This window comes from Heloderma suspectum, chromosome 1 (genome assembly GCF_057233095.1).
Source record: "Heloderma suspectum isolate Gila_16-S chromosome 1, 16-S_ref, whole genome shotgun sequence".
NCBI classification, from domain to species: domain Eukaryota; kingdom Metazoa; phylum Chordata; class Lepidosauria; order Squamata; family Helodermatidae; genus Heloderma; species Heloderma suspectum.
The window spans coordinates 241411037-241431652 of record NC_139458.1 but is presented as its reverse complement, the minus strand read 5'-3'; the positions used below and the strand labels follow the sequence as shown (position 1 = coordinate 241431652).

The 20616-nt window shown below is 42.9% G+C and overlaps 1 protein-coding gene across 2 annotated transcripts in view; it reads right to left on the bottom strand.

Moving 5' to 3' along the window:
* The window catches only part of CLIC5 (CLIC family member 5), a 147933-nt gene that overhangs the window by 11750 nt on the left and 115567 nt on the right, over positions 1 to 20616 (bottom strand). For both annotated transcript variants that reach the window (XM_084822008.1, XM_084822015.1), the window contains exons 3-4: positions 20405 to 20530; positions 18903 to 19009 (exon numbers count right to left, since the gene is read on the bottom strand). In XM_084822008.1, coding sequence (XP_084678134.1) covers positions 18903 to 19009; positions 20405 to 20530 — 233 coding nt within the window. The remainder of the gene's footprint in view (positions 1 to 18902; positions 19010 to 20404; positions 20531 to 20616) is intronic.

Below are 20616 nucleotides of genomic sequence, written 5' to 3'. Positions count from 1 at the left end.
CAGCTTTTGCACTCTCCTCTTTCACCCTCAACAAGAGGCTCTAGATCCTCTTCACTTTCTGCCATTAGGGTGGTATCGTCTGCATATCGGAAGTTGTTGATAATTCTCCCGGCAATCTTAATTCCGATCTGTGATTCATCCAACCCGGCGTTTCTCATGATGTACTCTGCATATAAGTTAAATAAGCAGGGTGACAATATGCAGCCTTGTCGTACTCCTTTCCCAATTTTGAACCAATCGGTTGTTCCATGTCTGGTTCTTACTGTTGCTTCTTGACCCTCGTACAGGTTTCTCAGGAGACAGGTAAGGTGGTCTGGTACTCCCATCTCTTTAAGAGTTTGCCACAGTTTGTTGTGATCCACACAATCAAAGGCTTTAGCATAGTCAATGAAGCAGAAGTAGACGTTTTTCTGGAATTCTCTTGCTTTCTCCATCATCCAGCGAATGTTGGCGATTTGATCTCTAATTCCTCTGCCTCTTCGAAACCCAGCTTGTACTTCCAGTAGTTCTCGGTTCGCATACTGCTGAAGCCTAGCTTGTAGGATTTTGAGCATCACCTTGCTGGCATGTGAAATGAGCGCAATTGTGCGGTAGTTTGAACACTCTTTGGCCTTGCCCTTATTTGGAATTGGAATGTAAACTGAACTTTTCCAGTCTTGCGGCCATTGTTGAGTGTTCCAAATTTGTTGGCATATTGAATGCAGCACTTTAACAGCATCATCTTTTAGGATTTTAAATAGCTCAGCTGGAATACTGTCATCTCCGCTAGCTTTGTTGTTAGTCATGCTTCCTAAGGCCCACTTGACTTCACTCTCGAGGATGTCCAGCTCAAGTTCAGTGACCGCACTATCATGGCTATCAGGGACATTCAGATCTTTCCTGTATAGTTCTTCTGTGTATTCTTTCCACCTCTTCTTAATCTCATCTGCTTCCGTTAGGTCCCTGCCTTCTTTGTTCTTTATCATGCCCGTCTTTGCACAAAACATTCCCTTAAGATCTCAGATTTTCTTGAAGAGATCTCTAGTCTTTCCCATTCTGTTGTTTTCCACGATTTCTTTGCATTGTTCATTTAAGAAGGCCTTCTTGTCTCTCCTTGCTATTCTCTGGAACTTTGCATTCAGTTGGATATATCTTCCCCTTTCTCCCTTGCTTTTCGCTTCCCTTCTTTCGTGAGCTACTTGTAAAGCCTCATCAGAAAGCCACTTGGCTTTCTTGCATTTCTTTTTCTTTGGGATGGATTTCGTTGCTGCCTCCTGAACAATGTTACGGACCTCCGTCCATAGTTCCTCAGGCACTTTGTCTATCAGGTCTAATCCCTGAAATCTATTCCTCACCTCCACTGTATATTCATAAGGGATATGATTTAGGTCATACCTGAATGGTTTAGTGGTTTTCCCTACGTTCTTCAATTTCAGCTGAAATTTTGCAACAAGAAGCTCATGATCTGAGCCACAGTCAGCTCCAGGTCTTGTTTTTACTGACTGTATAGAGCTTCTCCATCTTTGGCTGCAAAGGACATAATCAATCTGATTTCGATATTGACCATCTGGTGATGTCCATGTGTAGAGTCATCTCTTGTGCTGTTGGAAAAGAGTGTTTGCTATGATCAGCGTGTTCTCTTGGCAAAACTCTATTTGCTTTTGTCCTGCTTCATTTTGTACACCAAGGCCATGCCTGCCTGTTATCCCGGTTATTTCTTGACTTCCTACTTTAGCATTCCAATCCCCTATGATGAAGAGGACATCTTTTTTTTGGTGTTAGTTCTAGAAGGTGTTGTAGGTCTTCATAGAACCGATCAACCTCAGCTTCTTCAGCATCAGTGGTTGGGGCATAGACTTGAATTACTGTGATGTTGAATGGTTTGCCTTGGATTCGTACTGAGATCATTCTATTGTTTTTGAGATTGTACCCCAGTACTGCTTTTCCCACCCTTTTGTTGACTATGAGTGCTACTCCATTTCTTCTAAGGGATTCTTGCCCACAGTAGTAGATATGAAGGTCACCTGAATTAAAATCGCCCATGCCTGTCCATTTTAGACACTCTACTGTCAGATTAATCTTCTTCAGCTGCTTTTTTCTATGCAAGCCACACTGAAATGGGAAATAATGGCAGGGCACATAAAATGCCATTGTTAAGAGCAACAATAGAAATACTGAGAAATCTATTTTTTTGACCTACAACACCTGAAGAATAAATGATTGTCCTCTCATGGTCAGGAACAAATAATACTATTTTACTATAACATCCTTTTCAAAATCAAATTATTTATTTAACTTAATTTAAGTCAATTTGATTTTTGAAATCCTGGCTCAACGATCTATTTCAGTGGTGGCCCTCTTCTGATAAGACTTTTATCTATATTGGACCATCTGCTTTATATTTCCAGTTTGATATTGCAGAGCAGGGGGGCTGGGGTAGGAAATATAGGGCAGTCCTTGGTATTCTATGTCCTAAAGCAGGGATGACCAACTTTTGTATTCTCAGGAGCCCCTGTTTTCCTGACAATAGCAATAAGGCAGGAAATGTATTTTGCTATGCAAATTGCCTCCTTCACACTCACAAGTGGCGTGGCTCCGAAATAAAGGTGGCCACAAACAGAAAGCCTTCAGTTATGAAGCATGCCTGCTCAAGAGTTATGTACAAACCCAGTTAAGAAACATTACAAGTGAAAGGGTGAGAAACCTTTTCACCACTTTTTTTTTTTTTTACAATTTGGTAGCCCATTAGGGGGCAGATAAAATGTGCTTTGGGATATAGATTCAGCCCTGGGTCACCACTTGGCTAACCTCCTTTGAGACTACAGAACCAGAGGTGTTTGTATGAAGACAGTATTATTCAATAAACTATTTGAACCAAAAATGATATTAATTGCATCTTGAACAGCTATCCGAATTTTACATCAAACATGCTTGCATACACCCCCACAGAACATTCAAGATATTTGACCAGGGAGTCTGTGAATTGGACTACATATATAGGCTACAATCCTATATACACACTTGGGAATAAGTCCAATTAGACTCAGTGTGCTTACTTCTGCATAGATACATATGGGTTCATTTATTTAATAGATATCCCACCTTTCAGGTCATATAGCCTCACAAGGTGACTTGCTTTCATGTTATGCCACTTGATGATTAGTTTGTTTTCACCTTCCCTCATGGTACAAGAGATGAACTGTGTTTCTCATGGATCCACTGGCTCTATCACTTATACCAGGCAAAGCCATTTCTGTATGATCAGCAACTCTCAGTTTGCAGAGTCCTCTGTTCTAGCTAGACTGTCCCTCCCTTCTCCCGCAGGGGCCTTCTACCATCAACTGTGCTGTGGGACGGAGCCTTCTGAGTTATGGTTTTATATTGTTTATAGTGTCATCTCTGCATAGGAACATAAGAGATGCGTTGAAGCAGACCAAAGGCCTATCTAATTCAGGGTTCTGTTTCCCACACAGGCCAACCAGATGCCTGTGGTAAAGCCACAAGCAGGACATAAGTGCAATAGCACCCTCCTGCTCACGTTCTTTGGCAACGGATATAAAAAAGCATACTCCTCTGATACTGGAAGTGATATATAGCCATTGACAGCATCTTTCAATACCATCCACGATGGTATCCTTCTGCCCTGCCTGGCTGGGATGCGGCTTGGAGGAACTGCCTTATAGTGATTCTGGTTATTCTTGAAGGTGTGGTTCCAGAAGTTGGTGCTGCAGGACTCCTGTTTAATGCTTTGGCCTGTGGGTCTCCTTTAGGATTCCACCTTGTTATGCAGGCTCCCCACACACTTCGTTTCAGAAGTGATGGGAATCCAGAGGCGGGGCAGTGGTATGGGATGCACTGTGGAGGCAGGGATCTGGTGGTGGCTGCAAAACTCCCCCTGGGGCTGCATGTTGCCCATAGGCCACCTCTTGCCCACCCCAGTCTAAATCCAAGGAAGCTGAATCCGTGTGGAGCATTGGTAACAAGCTGAAGCTTAATCCAGACATGGCAGAGATGCTCCTGGTCAGCAGAAAGGCAGAACAGGGAATAGAGATTCAACTCGTATGGGATGGGGTGGGCTACCCTTGAAGACTCAGGTTCACATTTTGGGTGCGCTCTTGGATTCAGGCCTGAAGATGGATGGCTAAGGTTTGCACAGCTGGGGCCAGTACACCCACTATACTTGTTCCTAGAGATGTTAGGTCTTCCCATGGTGACACGCATCTTAGCTAAATCTCATTTGGATTACTGCAACACACTCTGCGTGGGACTGCCTTTGAAAGGTTTCAGAAACATTAGCAAGTTCAGAATGCTGCAGTCAGACAACTGACCAGGGACAGATATAGTGAACATGTTGTAACTTCAAAGTTGCAATAGTTTCACTGGCTACCAATCTGTTTCTGGGTACAATTCAAGGTGATGGTTATGATCTACAAATACAAAGCCATAAACAACTTGGGATTGGCCCTTGCTAGCAGACTCTGCTGAAGTCATTGCAACTGGGTCAGGAATAGTACCTCACCAGAAGCCCTGGGGAGAGAAAAGAAGGGCAATATTCTGAAAGGGGGGGGGAATACCCCAAAGGAACTTCGCGGGAATTTCGGTAGTGTGCAATTGCGATGTAACAACCTAAAGCTTACTACTGCACTCAACCCTACTGCTTTTAACCATGAATGCGCTTTCTCGGCAGCCCACAAAATCGGGGGGCTGCTTTCCAAAATCGGGCACTCAACCACAGCCCTCCCAAGCTCCCAAAAGCACTTTAACGAGTTTGTAGAACTGGAAGGCCACTTTATCTACACGTATTAAATGCGCAATTGCAGAGTCCCACAGCAACTACTTCAGGAAATGTGATAAGGCTGTAGTTGCCACGCCTAGAGCGCCACGCAGGACACACTGAGCCTTCACTCCCCCGAGGTGCTTTTGCAAGCATGAGCGTTAGCTGTGGAAAACTCTTCAAAAGCTGTCCCGCTTTAGTGTGATCCTGCAGTAACGACTTTAAGTGTCGCCCATTAGTTACCTTTGATAAACTGGAAGCAAGACGTTTTACAATCCCTGGTGGCTGCAGCTGGTGAAACTGGAGTGCTTACTCTGAGTTCACAATGTAGTGCTTATGCACTATTTCAACGTTGCGCTTTTATTGCCTTATCGATTTAAGAGGCTTTAAATAAAGTTGGAGGCTGCTGGGCTGAGCACACCTTTACTTTGCACCAGAGTTTAGTGGTAGGCAAGGTGAAGTAAATACCACAAGGTAGCTCAGAACTGCTGCACAGCCAGCTGCGAAATGGTGGAAACATTGGGAAAAATACAGGGAAGGGAAACATTGGGGGAACACCCCTTGACTGGGGTCAGTGAGGTCACGGCCAAGTGAAAGACACGCCTCTGGGCAGGGCTATCATGCTGGAGTAAGCGCAGAGGGTTGGTGCACACCGCAACAGAAGCACAGACAAGCCAAAGTAAGGAAAAGAATCAGACTAAAAGTAGTATCAGAAAAACCAGTTTTTCCAGTGCAAACTCTAGAATGGCTGGGGTATGGCCATGATGTCATGTGCCCCGAACGACCTCCAGACACAGCAACCTGCAGCAACCCCCCCTAGGAACAGCCCCCAGGTTACCAAAGGGTCACATTCTCTCATACAAGGCTGCCTAGTTTTTAAGATCTTCAGGAAAAGCTCTTCTGAGTTGTGTTTGGCAGAAACTTGAGAGGGGGGCTTCTTGTGGCTGGAACCCCTTGTTCATGGAGGCCTATTTATACCTAGCCCCTGCTCTGGTGATCTACTAGCAGGCAAATATGTTTATTATTCAGACCGGCCTTTAGCCTGTTAACCTGGTTTGTTTATTGACACTCTTAAGTGTTGTAATTTGTTCAGTTGATCAATGAAATCAGTAGAAACAGTGATGTGTTTTATCTGCCTTGTTTTTATGTAGTTTTTTATTGTTATTTACATTTATGTACTTATTTTTAGTTACATTTTTATTCTGCCCTTTCTCTAAAGAGCCCAGAATGGTTTACAAGGTTCTCCCCACACCCACTTTATCCTCACAACAACCCTATGAGGTAGATTGGGCTGAGAGAGAGTGACTGGCCCAAGGCCACCCAGTGACTGGGGATATGAACCTGATGTGAGTCATCTTCAGCACCATGAAACAGTCAGGCTGATGCAAATGGAATGAACAACATTTCAGGTTGATGGCCAAATTAAATCCTGGGCCAATTCTGAAAGAATTGCAAATGAGGGTGTGTACTTTGAGCTCAGTTCTAGAATTACTCCTTACTACACTTATGTACCTAGAGTTGGGGGGAGGAGAGGGTCACACCCACACAGAGAATGATTGAGGCCCTACTGACAACAAGACTTCAGAGCTGTCTAAGAAAGGCAAATGGGCTCCCTTTCGATCTGCAATGCAAAGCCACCCCCCAAATGACCTGCAAGCTGCTTAATTGTCATGCATCGGGCATGTTTCACAAACTATGACCTGTGTACAAAATGAATCGTGACTGCTGCTACCTTTGCCCACTGATTGATGGCTTTTCTTGTTACTGCTCTTTTCCACCCACACAAGATTTATCCCGTAACACACACAAATGAACTGGATGAAATATGCAATGACTGAAAAGGGGAAACTGTACATAAATATTCACAGTCTCACACAAACAACCTGAGATTTATTTTTCCTTTAAAAAAACGACACCAAACCACCTTCCTTGATCACTTCCAGATTCATAGCATTTGATATTGCGTGAGGCCTATTATAGTTTCCTGGTATGCAAAGAATAACAACTTTAGAAGGTACCGCAATAAAACAATTCTGCTTTATTAGTCAGCCTGTCTTTAAAAACACAGATTTGTTAAAGCTGAGATAATCTAGCCAACTAATACCCAAATCAAATTCACACCCACATAATTTCCTATATAAATTCATATTCTACAAAGTCCTGGTCTAGGCAAAGTCCTGGTCTAGATGAGCATCCCTGGGGCAGATTTCCCATTTTTGGTCCTTCCTGTTTAGGATGGCAAACCTCAGTAGTCTCAGAAGCCATGCCATGCAGTTCTTCAGATGGTGGTCTGGAGGCCAGGGGAAGCCAGCTTCATAATAAAGTTGGCACCGTCTAGTAGAATGGGGTTCCATTATGAAGCACATGTTCACAGGCAAGGCATTATTTACTTTGCAATTTCTTCCCACTCCTAAATGGGAATTTATTCATTACATATTATATAATTACGTTTTAAATATTTTTTCTGTCTTATTTTTTTTAGGGTTTTACATTATGTTACGTTCTTATATTTTATGGTTTAAACCTCTGTTTTGTGAACCGCACAGAGAGCTTCAGCTAATGGGCAGTACAGAAATATGCATTTGGTATTATAAACCAAATGCAACAGTAAGACATAGCATTAAACTTGAGCTCCTGCAAGTGGTGGCGGCGTGAGCTTTGCTCATCCTTTAGCTTCCCTACACCAAGCTGAGCAGCTTCTCGTGGCTTGAATCCTCTCCCCAGTGGAAGAAGGCAAGTGAAGCAGCTTCCTCGTGGACACAGTGGGTAGAACCAGGAACCAAATGGCATCAGGGGTGTAGCCACACCCCTCACAAATCATTTGGCCCATAGAGGACTGGGTGGAGGGTCATCCAGCCTTCCACCCTGCCCTGGTTGCCTGCCCCTGAATTAAAGGATGGAATCCAATTTTTACCATTTAAAACAGCTTGGGTACGGTCTTCAGAGGACAGACAAAATTGCTTGAAGGGCTACTTTCAGCATGCAGGCTGTTAGCGTGACCATCTCTGCCTTAGAGAAACTCATCATCCTGAATTAGGGCTATCATGTTTGGATCATGAACAAGGACACTCACCGTGCAATAGCCCTGACTTCTTCTGAACTCACTGTGCAAGTCACAACTGTCACATTTGTGATCCACATCGATAGTGTTCACTGGCTAGGAAATCATGGCCTGCAGGTGGGAAACATGTCATGGGAATGTTGATCTCATAGTGAGTATAACTTCTAGGGCATCTCTAAAGGTAAAGGTGTCCCCAACCAGTTGTGTCCGAATCTAGGGTGCGGTGCTCATCCCTGTTTCTAAGCTGAAGAGCCAGCGCTGTCCAAAGACGCTTCCGTGGTCATGTGGCTGGCATGACTGAACACCGAGGTGCACGGAACGCTGTTACCTTTCCCGCCGAGGCGGTACCTATTTATCTACTTGCAATTTCTTGCTTTCGAATTGCTAGGTTGGCAGAAGCTGGGACTGAAGACGGGAGCTCACTCCGTCACGAGGCACTCGGGTCTTGAACTGCTGACCTGCCGACCTTCCAGTCTGCAGTTCAGCGTCTTAACCACTAAGCCACATTTCTACACCAGCCTAAAATCCTGCATTTAAAATGGGGCTTTCTGCTTCCATTTTAAATGCAGGATCACCACTGCCTCTCATTACACACACTCCCCTTCCCCCTCCTTCTCCCTGTATCTGAGTCTTCCATTAATCTTTCATTGATCTCGCTTCTCTTATTGTGGCTTTTCCTCTTTTCAGGGAGGAAACTCAAGCGGAACACAAAGGGGTAATTTGATAGCTCATTATCTGCGATCTATTTAAAAACGGAACAAAGGGCATTTAGTGCAGGAGAAGCCCTGGAGGGTCATGGCAGGGTCATGGCGCCATGGAAAGAGCTGCAACCCTCCATGAAGGAGCAATCTCAATTGCAGGATAAAAGTTCCATGTGAAGGAGCCCCTAGAATATGTCTCAGTAATTCAGTATGTGATACTTCAGGTAACCTCCATTGATACCGGTTAACTAAACAAACAAAAAAAAGCCTTTTGGACAAGGGCTGCACAGCCCAGTTCCTACACAGAGGCAGGTGAGTGTGAAAATGCAGATACCTTATTCTAGAAACCCAGAGAAGGGATGCCTTGTACATAATATTGCATTGCTGTTATTGTATGGGTACGTTTGTGTCAACCACCTAGTAGAGATTGTTTCAAGCAGCTTCTGCATGGGGAGCCACAAAGTGTTGAGTAAGTAAGGAGGGTGGAAATACTGCTGTAAAAGGGAGCTGTAAGATGGAGAAAATGCTGAATATAAAATAATACTGGAAACATTAAATGTCAAGTTGAATACAGATTATTTTGCAAAATGGAACATAAAATAACTTTAAATCAAAGGCTGCAATTTCCTCAAACATTTATTTAAATGGAAAAGCAGGTTGTAATAGTTTAAATAAATTCATGTGGGGAACTGGCGGGGAGGGGGGGAGGTTTGCAGTGTGCAGTGGTCCCAATCTGTATCAGGGCCTGGATGCTTACCTGGAGGTTAAAAAAAAAGTTAGGATCAGCTACACACTACGTATTTAACATAGCATGTAGTTTAGCCCTTAGCTGCCCACTTTTTCAGCAGTGGTAATCTGTTACAAACTGCTCTGGAATTTACTTTAATCCTTGGAGGCAGATAGAACTAAAGCAGAGAATAAAAACAAAACAAAAATGTAACCTTACATTAAAACAAACTTTCATTTCAGATATTTATATGAAAAATTCACCATTCTTAAACATTTATTTCCATGTAGGTAATAATCCAAGGTGGAATTATCAAGGCCGTAAAATTTGTAGGGCAAATTATTATATACACACTCTGGGCCAGTTCGCATGACACGAGAGCCCATGAGGGGTTAATTTACCCTCAAGGAGCTGCAGCCTGTGCCAGCAGCCATTATGAATATGCAGCCTCCTACTGGAGGTTGTTGTGTCATGTGGACCCAGCCCGCAGGGGTTATTTGAGTGTTAAACAACTGTTATATCACCCTATAATAGACCGTGGGCTATGTGAGGGTTGTTTAACCCTCAAATAATGCTCCCACCAGCCAGGTTCACATGACACAACAATCCCCGACAACCCCCGGTGGGGGGCTGCATAGTCATAAATGTGGCTGGCACACACCACAGCTCCTCGAAGGTAAATTAACCGTCGATGGGCTGTCATGTCGTGTGAACCAGGTCAATATCTGGAATAGAATTCATAAACTTTTAGGGCCACCAGATGTAATGGCAGCAGATCCATTTGTTTAATCCTAGTTTGCCCCAACCATGTATAAGGCTGGTAGGGGTACATTTTTATAGCAAAAGGGTACAGAGGTGAGGGAAGTGGAACACTCCCTTCATCACTTAACTCCCCATAGTCTCCACACCTATGCTTTCCCCCAGCCAAGATCACTTCCAGTATTAGACCACAGCTGAAGCAAAAGTAGTAATCTTGCAGAACAGATTATAGGAAGGAAAGCCATAGCTGGGGGAGGGTTTAATATTTCCTTGTCATACACCCCTTTTGTTCTAAAAACAGGACACACATACACACCTTATACATGATTGGACAGTCCTGGGTTGAAGCAAATGGGTTGGCTGCCATCATATGTAGTTTGGCGCATATTTGCAGAATATTATTGGACTTGTCATTCCTTATAAGTCTTGGAGTCCTGATTCATGTCAGCAGCCCTGAAGCGAGCACCCTGGGAGTTCATGGGTCTATCGGCACACTTACAGCAGGCAAAGGTCACATGGAGGTGCTGTTCATGTCAATCACTGCCTCTAAATGGCAGCTATCCACGTGACCATCATGCTTTGCACAATCACAGTGCTCTTTACGAAGCTACTACAACTGCACAAATTGCATCCACCGCAAGGACAGCTCTCACAGGCACTGCTTCAAACAAACAGGACAATTCCATGAGATCACAATGAAGTGACAAACCTGGCTAGGGCAACCAAAGCTCTGTATGCTGCTAAAGCATCTGTGTGGGAGCGACCACTGAGCATAAACTGAGCCAGAAACATAGAACACAGTGACTAAGGTATTTTGTGCAAACCCTGGACTTACTCTAGCAGCACGTTCATCCCCGCAGAAGATGTCCCAACCAAGCTTGGTTGGTTGGTTGGTTTGTTTGTTTGTTTAAAGAAACTGTATTTAGTAGATTGGGCCCTTTATCTGCCTCCTTTATTATGTCTTTACACCACATACCAAGCACTAATCAAATAAGAGAAAAATCAAGCCTTAAATGTAAAGCCGCAGCAATGTATAAATGAAAGATGATCATTACAGCATTCCAAATTAAGCTGCTGTGTGTTTACACAGAGTGTGCAGTGTAATTTAAATGATCAAAGAGCAACAGGAGATACTTTGAAAACCAGGCATCCAAAAGTAACTTCAGATTTTTACTAAGCATGGAATAATATCTCCTAGTGTGCTTGGCCTAGACTATAGTGCCCCCTTGCGTTCTAATAGCAGATCCTTGTCAGGTTTGAATGGTTCATGCTTCATCTTCACATATTCTATTCTATGTACAAACCAGATTGTCGTGTACAATGATCAAGAATCAATTTATGTTAATATATATATATATATATATATATATGGCGTGGCTTTGCTTATGCATTTCCCATGTTGGAAAACTTCCACATTTGGCAGGCGGGGTGACTCCTGCCACTTATTTCAAATGACACAGTGAAAGATTTTTGATGGCACATGACTAGATGTAAGTACTTCACACATACACTCTATATACATGGTGGAGAGGACTGCACATGCAAAGAAAGTCAAATGCATGTGCAAAGACAGTCTTTCACAGACACAGCAGAGTTACAGAAAATTATCAGTATTTCTTAACATTGTGTTCCTAACATTTTGTACTCATTTAACTACAGGGCATGATCCTCTTTTTTCATATCTCTTATTATTTAAACACCAAAGACAACTCTATGGATTGCTTGTGATTTGTACTGCAATGCAAGAATAAAAATATGCAAATGAAACTCACACCAGAACACTGTAAATTCTCGGCCTCTCTTCCCTACACCAGTGTGCTTACAAAAGGCAGTGGACAAGGTAAGGAGTGTAGCTCAGTGGTAGAGCACATGCTTTGCATGCACGAGGTCCCCAGTTCAACCCTTAGCATATGCAGATCGGGCTGGGAAAGACTCCTGTCCGTAATGATGAATAATCACGGCCAGTCAGACAATACTGAGCTAGGTGGACCAGCGGTAAGGCAGCTTCCTCTGTTCCTATTATGTGCAATGCGATATAACTTAGAAAATATTGAATTCAGAATTCCTCACAGGTCGTGAGTGATGTAGCAAACATTTCCAAAGGCACCAGAAGAACTGAAAACTGGCAGCCCAGTTCTAAACATGTTTACCACTCCACACCGTCATCAGCATAGCCACACAAAATGTCTCTAGGAAACAGAATTAAATGCAGCTCTTCAAACCACATATCATGGCATCGCATTTCTGGAATCTGGATTGCCACATTTTTCATTGCCTTTGCTCCTGGCCTTTAAAAGTAGCATGAAACACATACATTAAGCAGATTATGCGTTTTCTATAATAGGGATATGTCAGCACACACACACACACACACACCCTTCCCTGACTCAGTTGGAAAACCATTTGGATTTTTTGAGCATTTGACAGAACAATGGAAAAACCCAAATGGTTGCCCTTCCTTTACCAGTCCCCTCCTTTCCCAAACAACATCTTACCTTTGTGAAGAGGAAGAGAGTAACCAGCAGCAGGGAGAGCTAGGCAGACCCAGGAGGCGTCTTGTGGGGCCTGCCTTTAGGTGGAAATGACATTTTCAGGCATGCTCAGGAATGTCATTTCCTGCTATTTTGGGACCCTCGGTTTGTAGTTTTCTCTATCCCCCAATTCAGTCCCGCACATTCAGAAGCATCATTTGCCACTAAGGGTAGACTCTAAGGCCTCTTCTATGTCTAACTCCCCCCGCCAGTTATCTGCTGCTTTCACAAAGGCTTGGGAAGGGAGATTGCTGGCAGGGGACAGCTGGCAAGCAACTGAGGCAGGGTGAATCCCATTTTGAGCCGGATGCAAACTCAAAGGGTTCCAAGCCCAAATTAAAATGGAGTGAAGTTTTTTAAACTGGGGGAGCACTGATTCTAAACCTCCTGAATTCAAAATTCACTTCATCATTATAGATAAACGGTAGGAAAAGTTTTGTCTGCTAAATTCCTGCATGTCAGGCTGCCGTCAAAGCCACAGGACCATGGCCTGGAAACTCTTACCGTCTTTCTCAACATTAGTTTTGCTTCCTGTTTCGTTTTCAGAAATGAAATTGCTGTTTGTGATATACTGTTTCTTTACATCTTTGGAAGAAGGCTGAAAGATACAGCCAAAAAAGGTACCAACCAGACTTTCCTGCTTGTACTGATCATTCTGCACCCTCCACTTTGTACTTAGCAGGATCAGTATGGGGATTGGCATAGTCTGTGTGGCTTGCAGCTGAATCATCAGCATGCCTGACACTGAAAACATCTACATCTAGATGAATCCTTTGTTCCTCTCTTATGCTGTACTCAGAAAAATAACACAAACAAAACGAAAACCCTGGAAAATATTTTGAGAGAAAAAATGTGTTTGTACTTCAATGATTCTGTTTTGAAAAATGAATATATGTCCATTTTGCAACATCTGAAAATCAAACCCACACACTGGAACTTTAAATCCTTAACTTTAAAAAATGCTAATTATGCACATAATTTTTTTTAGCAAGGCTGCCAAGTCTAAACTGTGGCAAGAGTCTCAGACAATACTTCTCTAGGCACAGCTCTTTCCATCACAGGTTGTGGTGACGAGAGAAACTGCACTTGCTAGAATTCTGTCTTCAATGCAACTCTTAAAGCACATATGGGCAGCTTTTGGTGGCTCTCTGTGTGGTCTGCCAGCTCCAGGGTGCCCCGTCCACTTTCCCCAATGCCCAGGCTTCAGCTGGCTGGTGGGAGGGGATCATTGTTTCCCCATTGCATCTTTTATTGGGGGGATGGCAAGGTTAAAGCCTCTCCCCTCAGCAATCCTGATCAAAATCACTCTTTCCTTGCTGCTAATAGTAGCAGGGAAACAGCCATCTTGATCAAGATTGTCAGGGTAGAGAGAACAAGGTGAAAGCCTCCCTCACAGGGATCCTGATCACTTGGGGGATGGAGAGAGGAAAAGAGTACTTGCCTATGTGTTTGTGTGTGTCCCATGCCCATCCACTGCCGCACTATTCACCACCATGCCCACCCACTCATGTGGCCTCTAATGCAGCCCCCAGACCAAAAAAGGTTGCCCCACCCCTGTCTTAAAGGTACAGCTTACCTCTTCATATTTAACTAGACAACTCTCCTTTTTAGGCAATGGGAATAGTTTTTGAAGTTGACAGCTCGGCACACTGTTTAAATAAGGAAACTGAACAAACAGAACAAACATACTCAACATTGTCGATCACTTTTGTTTGAATGTAGTGAAATCAGCACAGTGAAGACAGAATAAAACTGATGTAAGTACGCTGGGAATCATGTCCAACAGACACCTTCGCAAGCATCTTACTTTGCTATATATAGCAAACAAACATTTCTCACCTCACTTGCCTAACCACAAGATTTCATGTAGCAACATGAAGAGGGGGAAAGGATTTAATCAGATGTAAATTAACTATTTAATGTTCTTTTATTTTGAGGCCCTTGATTTGAATCCAAGCCAGACCAGTAGATTCCTCTGGTCAGACGGCTGGAAATTCCCCCGAATGAAATCATGCTGGTGGTCTCCTAGTTCTGTTTCAAGTGAAGAGCAGCACAGTGAAACACCTTAATGAATGCAGCCACCCATACTGGGCACCATTAAATATTCATTTCAGTAACAAATTAAACACACACCCTCAAATGAAATCAAAGGATTCATTCTCTCACCCAAGGTAAGTACAACTTTAGGAAAGATTAGTCAGCTGCAAACAGTCACAGTTACTACACACCGCCCGCTTCAACAGCAAATAAACAGTCATAAAAAATGCCTAAAAGTGTTTACAAAGTACAAAGTGTTTCAGCTGTTCAGTCTACCCATTAGTCTTTCAAGAGCAGATAAATAGCTGCTTTTATCTGTATCTACAGTGTGATTGTCAACAATCACTGGGATCATTCACATTGGCTAATTTGGACTGGGGGAAATCAGACATACTGAGTATATCAAATGGTATTTTAAAAAACCCGTTAACAAGAAGTTTTGCTGTGAGAGGAGCAGAAGACACATGGGCCAAAGCCCTGATCCCTGCCACCAAAGTGAACTGCCAGCTGCCACTCCCTCCACACCTGTCTTTCATGGTGGGTTGGCAATTGGCATGCCAGGCATGGGCCCCTCAAGGGATTTGTCCCAGAAGCCTCCTCTTGCTGATCCCTATAATAAAGCAAATCTGCCTTAAAGTGGCTCAAAGTCCGCAAAGCACAGAGCCTGGCTCTGTGCTCCAAGAAGCCTGCATAATCCTGTGAAATGGACACATCTGACTAGACACAAATGTCAGTTTTATTTCACTTTTAAGCTTCCCCTAACCCATCCTGTTTTATTTTACTTTACAGGGACTACTGAGAATGCTGCTACAGACACCTTATAGAACTGCAATTCCCATTCCCTGGTGAGAGGAAATAACTATTAAGCTAACTGTGATGTAAATATACCCTAGTAGCACTTCATCAGATTGGGAATTCAAAGAAATAATATCCTAAGAGAAGATTTTAAGAAACTGATGTCAAGAGCCTACTCATTTGTATCTTCTCAGAATTCTTTGTTCTTGTAGCAGATGTGAGGAAATTGAATTCTAGTCATGTCAACCACAGCACTAGGACTTCGTAGAGAAAATCAAAGTATAGAGTCACACTATGTACTAAGATGGTACATGGTGAAGATCATGCCTTTAGGAAAACCTGTTATTAAAATGATTTGGGTGATGTTGGGGGTAGAAGGAATCAAGTTGGCTGTAATTGAACTGGCTTGAAATAATAAATACGCACACTTTCTTTAAACACAGCTTGCCACATCCTGAGAATCTGGAATCAATTCCTTCTCTTTCAAGAGGCTTAAAAGTTGTGGAACTTTGATATGGCAGAAATGGGTTTGAGTCTGGGCTTACAGCCCTAGCCAGCCTGCTCCAAACCTTTCAACTTATATATTTCAAGGCAGCAAAGCTAGCCAAACAAAAGAGAGAAAGGAACTGAAAACCCAGGGGATTATTACATCAATTACCATAGATCTCAAGTGAGCAAAGATATTTTGCCATTGGCAGTTACCTCATAAGGTTACCACCTGTATAGAATATAGAGGCAAGAAGAAGGTGAATGTGTAAGGTGCTGTTTGGTGTGCAATGCCTCCCTTCTACAGTTTATAATCTTCTTCTTGATATTCAAGTCCCTTCCTTTAAAAGTTCTCATAATGACTAGTAGAGAGAGCAGCTAAGCCATCATTCCAAACACACACATGCCTGGTTTAGGGCAAAACAGACATGATGCAGAAGATCAGAACTCCCAACTTTTTGAAAACTTTAAAGCAGCTCCTGGTAGCTCCACTTCAGATCAGAGTGCTGGGGGATGCTGTCTTTAAGCTTTTCCCATGTGTTGTTTCCCTACATGACCACCCCGACCCCCACCTTCCACCAATGCTAATAGCCATGCTGGATAAAAAGTACAGGAGGGTTACAGATATCTGCTTTTTTCCCCCTAGTAGATGCTAAGAGCAAATTTTGGAGTGAGGAAGACCAGTAAAGAGTGTAGCGAAAAGGATTAAATACTTCTTTTCTGAACACCACTGTGCCAATCAAAATTGCAGCCCCTAGCAACTGCTTTAAAAAAATTAAAATGAAGTCAGGAGATCTATTCAACGATCTCCTTAAATATAGTGCAAGGTGAGCAAGACCTGCTGACCTGTGTGGCATCACATGCACTTGGTGTCTCATTTACACTGGGCCACCTCTCCTGTATCTGCTGAGTTAGAATGTCAGGGATCTGTAGCCACTGAGGGTCTGGCTTAAATGAGACACCTGGCCGATGCAAAGCTTCACAGTTAAATTATTCTGGCCCATGCATTTAAATTAGGCCTAAAATGTCACAGGGGTGCATTAAATAATTGAATTAAATACATTTCTGGATTCTCTGTTAGATTATCGAGCTTCACCTCAGCTACTTTGAGCAAATATTTCCCCCAATATCAAATGTAATGGTTGCGACTCCTGCAGGGAGAAGTGTTCTAGCCTAATTTTCTCCCTGACATGCTAGTTTTCTAAGTGTAGAGTTTTTCTATGAGAAAATCTAATGGATCCGACCACTGTTGTCCTAAAGCCAGCTCCCAACTCCATCAAAGGCTGTCAACTTCTTTGGTAGATCTGCCCTCGTCTCCTTAGAATCATAGATTGGAAGGAAGCTTGGAGGTCTTCTAGCTCAACCCCTGCTTAATGCAGGATCTACAGTGTAGGATGCAACTACAGCATCCCTGACAGCATACAGTTTGTCTACAACCTTCTTAAAGAACTGGACACAGTATTCCATATGTGCCCTGAGCAGCATAGAAAAGAGCAGAACTATTATTTCTGGGGGTTTGGACACTGTGCTTTTGTTAATGCCACCTAAAATTGCATTAGTTTTGAGTAGTTCTCACCTTCTCTCCATCACCCATTAGCGTTTCACCATCTTCCCCAAGCAGTGGACCTCCTTTTTCTTTGATCTTCTTGCTCCAAACAAAGCCAAGAAAGCTCTTTTTGATGGTTTTCATACCCTCACAAGCCTCATTCTGGGCTTTAGCCTTCCTGAACCATCCTTACAGGTTCAGGCTACTCTGTTGTATTCATTCCTTGGTTAATTGCCCCTCCTTCCATCTCTTGGACAGGTTCCCCCATCAGAGAACTCCTTCTGCAGCCAAACTGGCTTCTTTAGATTGCCATTTTGCCTTCTCATTAAAATAGTTTTCAATCATGCCTTCAGTATTTAACTTTTCATGATCTCCCAATCCTCTTGACCTATTTTGTTGTTCAAAATGTCTACCCATGGGATCCTACCCCATTTTCTCTGATTGCATGTCTGACTGTGTTCAGTTTCCACATCCCTTGCTATCATGAATTCCAAGATGGAATAGTCACTTTCCCCCAAGGTTCCTGCCACTCTCCCTTCATTAACCAATTCTTCCCTGTTGGTCAAGACTAAGTCTAGGATAGCAGGTCCCCTTGTTCCTTCTTCTGCCTTCTGAGAGATGAAGTTGTTGGCAAGGCAAGGCAAAAATTTATTGTACCTTCCATAGTTGAGGGACAGTTGAAGGCTCTCATTACTACTGTAGCTCGCCTCTAGGAAGGATTTGTAATCTGTTTTAGGAAAGCATTATCCAAACGTTCTGGCTGATGAGGTCTGTAGCATATTGCCACAGCAGTATTACTTTTGTTCTCTCTCCTTCTGTCCTGACCCAGATGCTTTTAACAGGGTGTTTAACTCTCCGATTCATGGATTTCCATGCAGGTGTATACATCCTTTATATATCATGCTACTTCCCCTCCTTTGCTGTTGGGTCTATTCCTTTTGAACAAAGTCTTATCCCCCCAAGTCTCAGTTTGGCATATGGGAGGGAAGTCCTTTTGAGCATAGAAAGTCTAGCAGTCAAAACCTAAATCCAAATTAAGGAAGATTTATCACTAACAAACAAAATAAAAAAATCGTTTCTAACTAGCCTATGCATCAAGCAATCTAACATCATCTAGGCTCCAGTACCTGTACCCAGATGCAAAGGATACATGGGTCAACTAAAGATGCCCATAACTGACCACTTTCCACAGGGAAACAATTACTAGTTTGAACCCTGCAGTCTTGAAAATGACTGTGAATGGGAATTTGACCCAACTATCAGGAGTGAGGAGGTGGGGACAAAGCAGGGACATCTCGCCAATAGGATATTCCACAGTCAAATGCTCTGGGACATGTCTTTGGGGGCAGAGATTTGACACTTAAAGTTGAACATATTCTACATAAATACATTTGGCACATGGGAGATAAGCAGTTAGCATCTTCCTATTATTAAAGAAAGGGGAAAGTACCAGTCAGAATTGAGAAGGATGCAATGGAAGTGATTCACCAACACCATCACACTTACTGTTATTGTCCTGCTGCTTCGTATTTTTTATAAATGTAGAGAATTTGGAGAAGATATCTATGCCTGCAGTGTTTGATTCACGGTGCTTGGCAGCAAGCTTGGGATACCTATAAAAAGAGAAAGGTGGTTTTAAAAATAGTGTCTCTGTGGAAAATGAAAAACAAAGACATTACAAACACACGTACACACACACATCCCTAAAAGACACATTTTGCTCACTGCAAGTGCTATTTGTGACATGGAGCAAAACTTCAGTAGATAGCTACTGGTTTTAAAGCTCTCTTACCTCAGCATGTCAGCCTCGCAGCCAGGTCCCTACTGAATATCATTACTGCCACAGGGAGCCAAGGATTTTTAATGTTACACAGTGATGGTTTTATGACAAGGTTAATTGTGCTGATGCTTAATGTGACAGGAACCAAGGAACAGCAACCTTAAATCAGAACAAGTCATATAGTTTCAAAAGCTGTGAAGGAGTTTGGCAGTAAGCTGCTTCTCTTCATTATGAGTGGTGGCCATGTGCTTAATTCCCTAGGGAGAAAACTTATCCAAGACAGAACAGCACTTTTCAGTATAACAATAGAGAGCAGTGTGGGTTCTAAGTAAGTGCACTCTTAAAGAACCACGTGATGAAAAGTAGTATATAGAGCTGGAAAGCGACAACAGATCAATGCTGCCTACTGCTGAAAAGTGCATTGTAATTCTTTGAAAGATTCCTGTTGTTTTCTGTGGGCCGAGGATTAGAATCTCAAAAGATCGGCCAAGTTTCAATGTCTGCCTCCAGGAATAATCAAAGGCTATAGAACAGGCCTGTACAATCTGCAGTCTATGAAACCAAATGCAGCTTGCTAGCCTGGAACTGCAAAACTGGCAAGGGAAGGAGGTGTCAAACTCCTGGCAGTCCACAACACAGTGCTGGTGGGCTAGGTTCATTTAGGCAGTTCATGTGTGGGGCAGGCCTGCTGTAAAAGGTGAAGCCATCGCATAACATTTTCATGCTGCTGTGCTACATAAAAAGCAGAAAAATGTGCCACGTTTCACAAATAATGTGCTGGGACTTATTCTAAGTTCTTATGTACTTCAGATCATACATTCTAATTGGGGGGGGGGGCATAGAGGGGGAAACAAATCATGCAGCTGACTGGCTGATACAGCCAGGCAGTACGTCAGGAGGCTGAGGCCCAGTCCATGGGGCTTACTTTGAAATGGGACTGCTTGAGCTGGAGATTTGTAAAAACAGGTGGTCCCATGGCCAGGAGACTGAGCTCTGGATATCAGCCCAAGATCAAATTAATACCAGCTCATGGGTTGGGGAGGGGAGCAGGTAGGCTTTAGAAATCATAATTTTATCCTGGCTGACTAGCTATAAGGCAGGCAGACTGACTAATGATAACAGAGAAAGAGGTACTGGAGCATCAATTTGTACTTTACTTTTATACCTTTTGCTTGGCAATCATACTATCATTTTAAGAAAATCTTTTTAAAAAATTATAATTTGTTACTTTGGAGATGAAAGGGTTTCCTCCAAAAATTCCTCAATTTTGTTGATATCTGTCTTGACTTCCCCATTAAAAGTCAGAAATGGTGGGTGGGTCCCAGGAGCTAAATTGTGTAAGTCAGCTGGCTTTCTGCAGAAACAAAAAGAAAATTCAAGATATCATTAACCACATATGCAATTACTGTATTATCCCCATTGGCTCTGCGGCACTTAGGA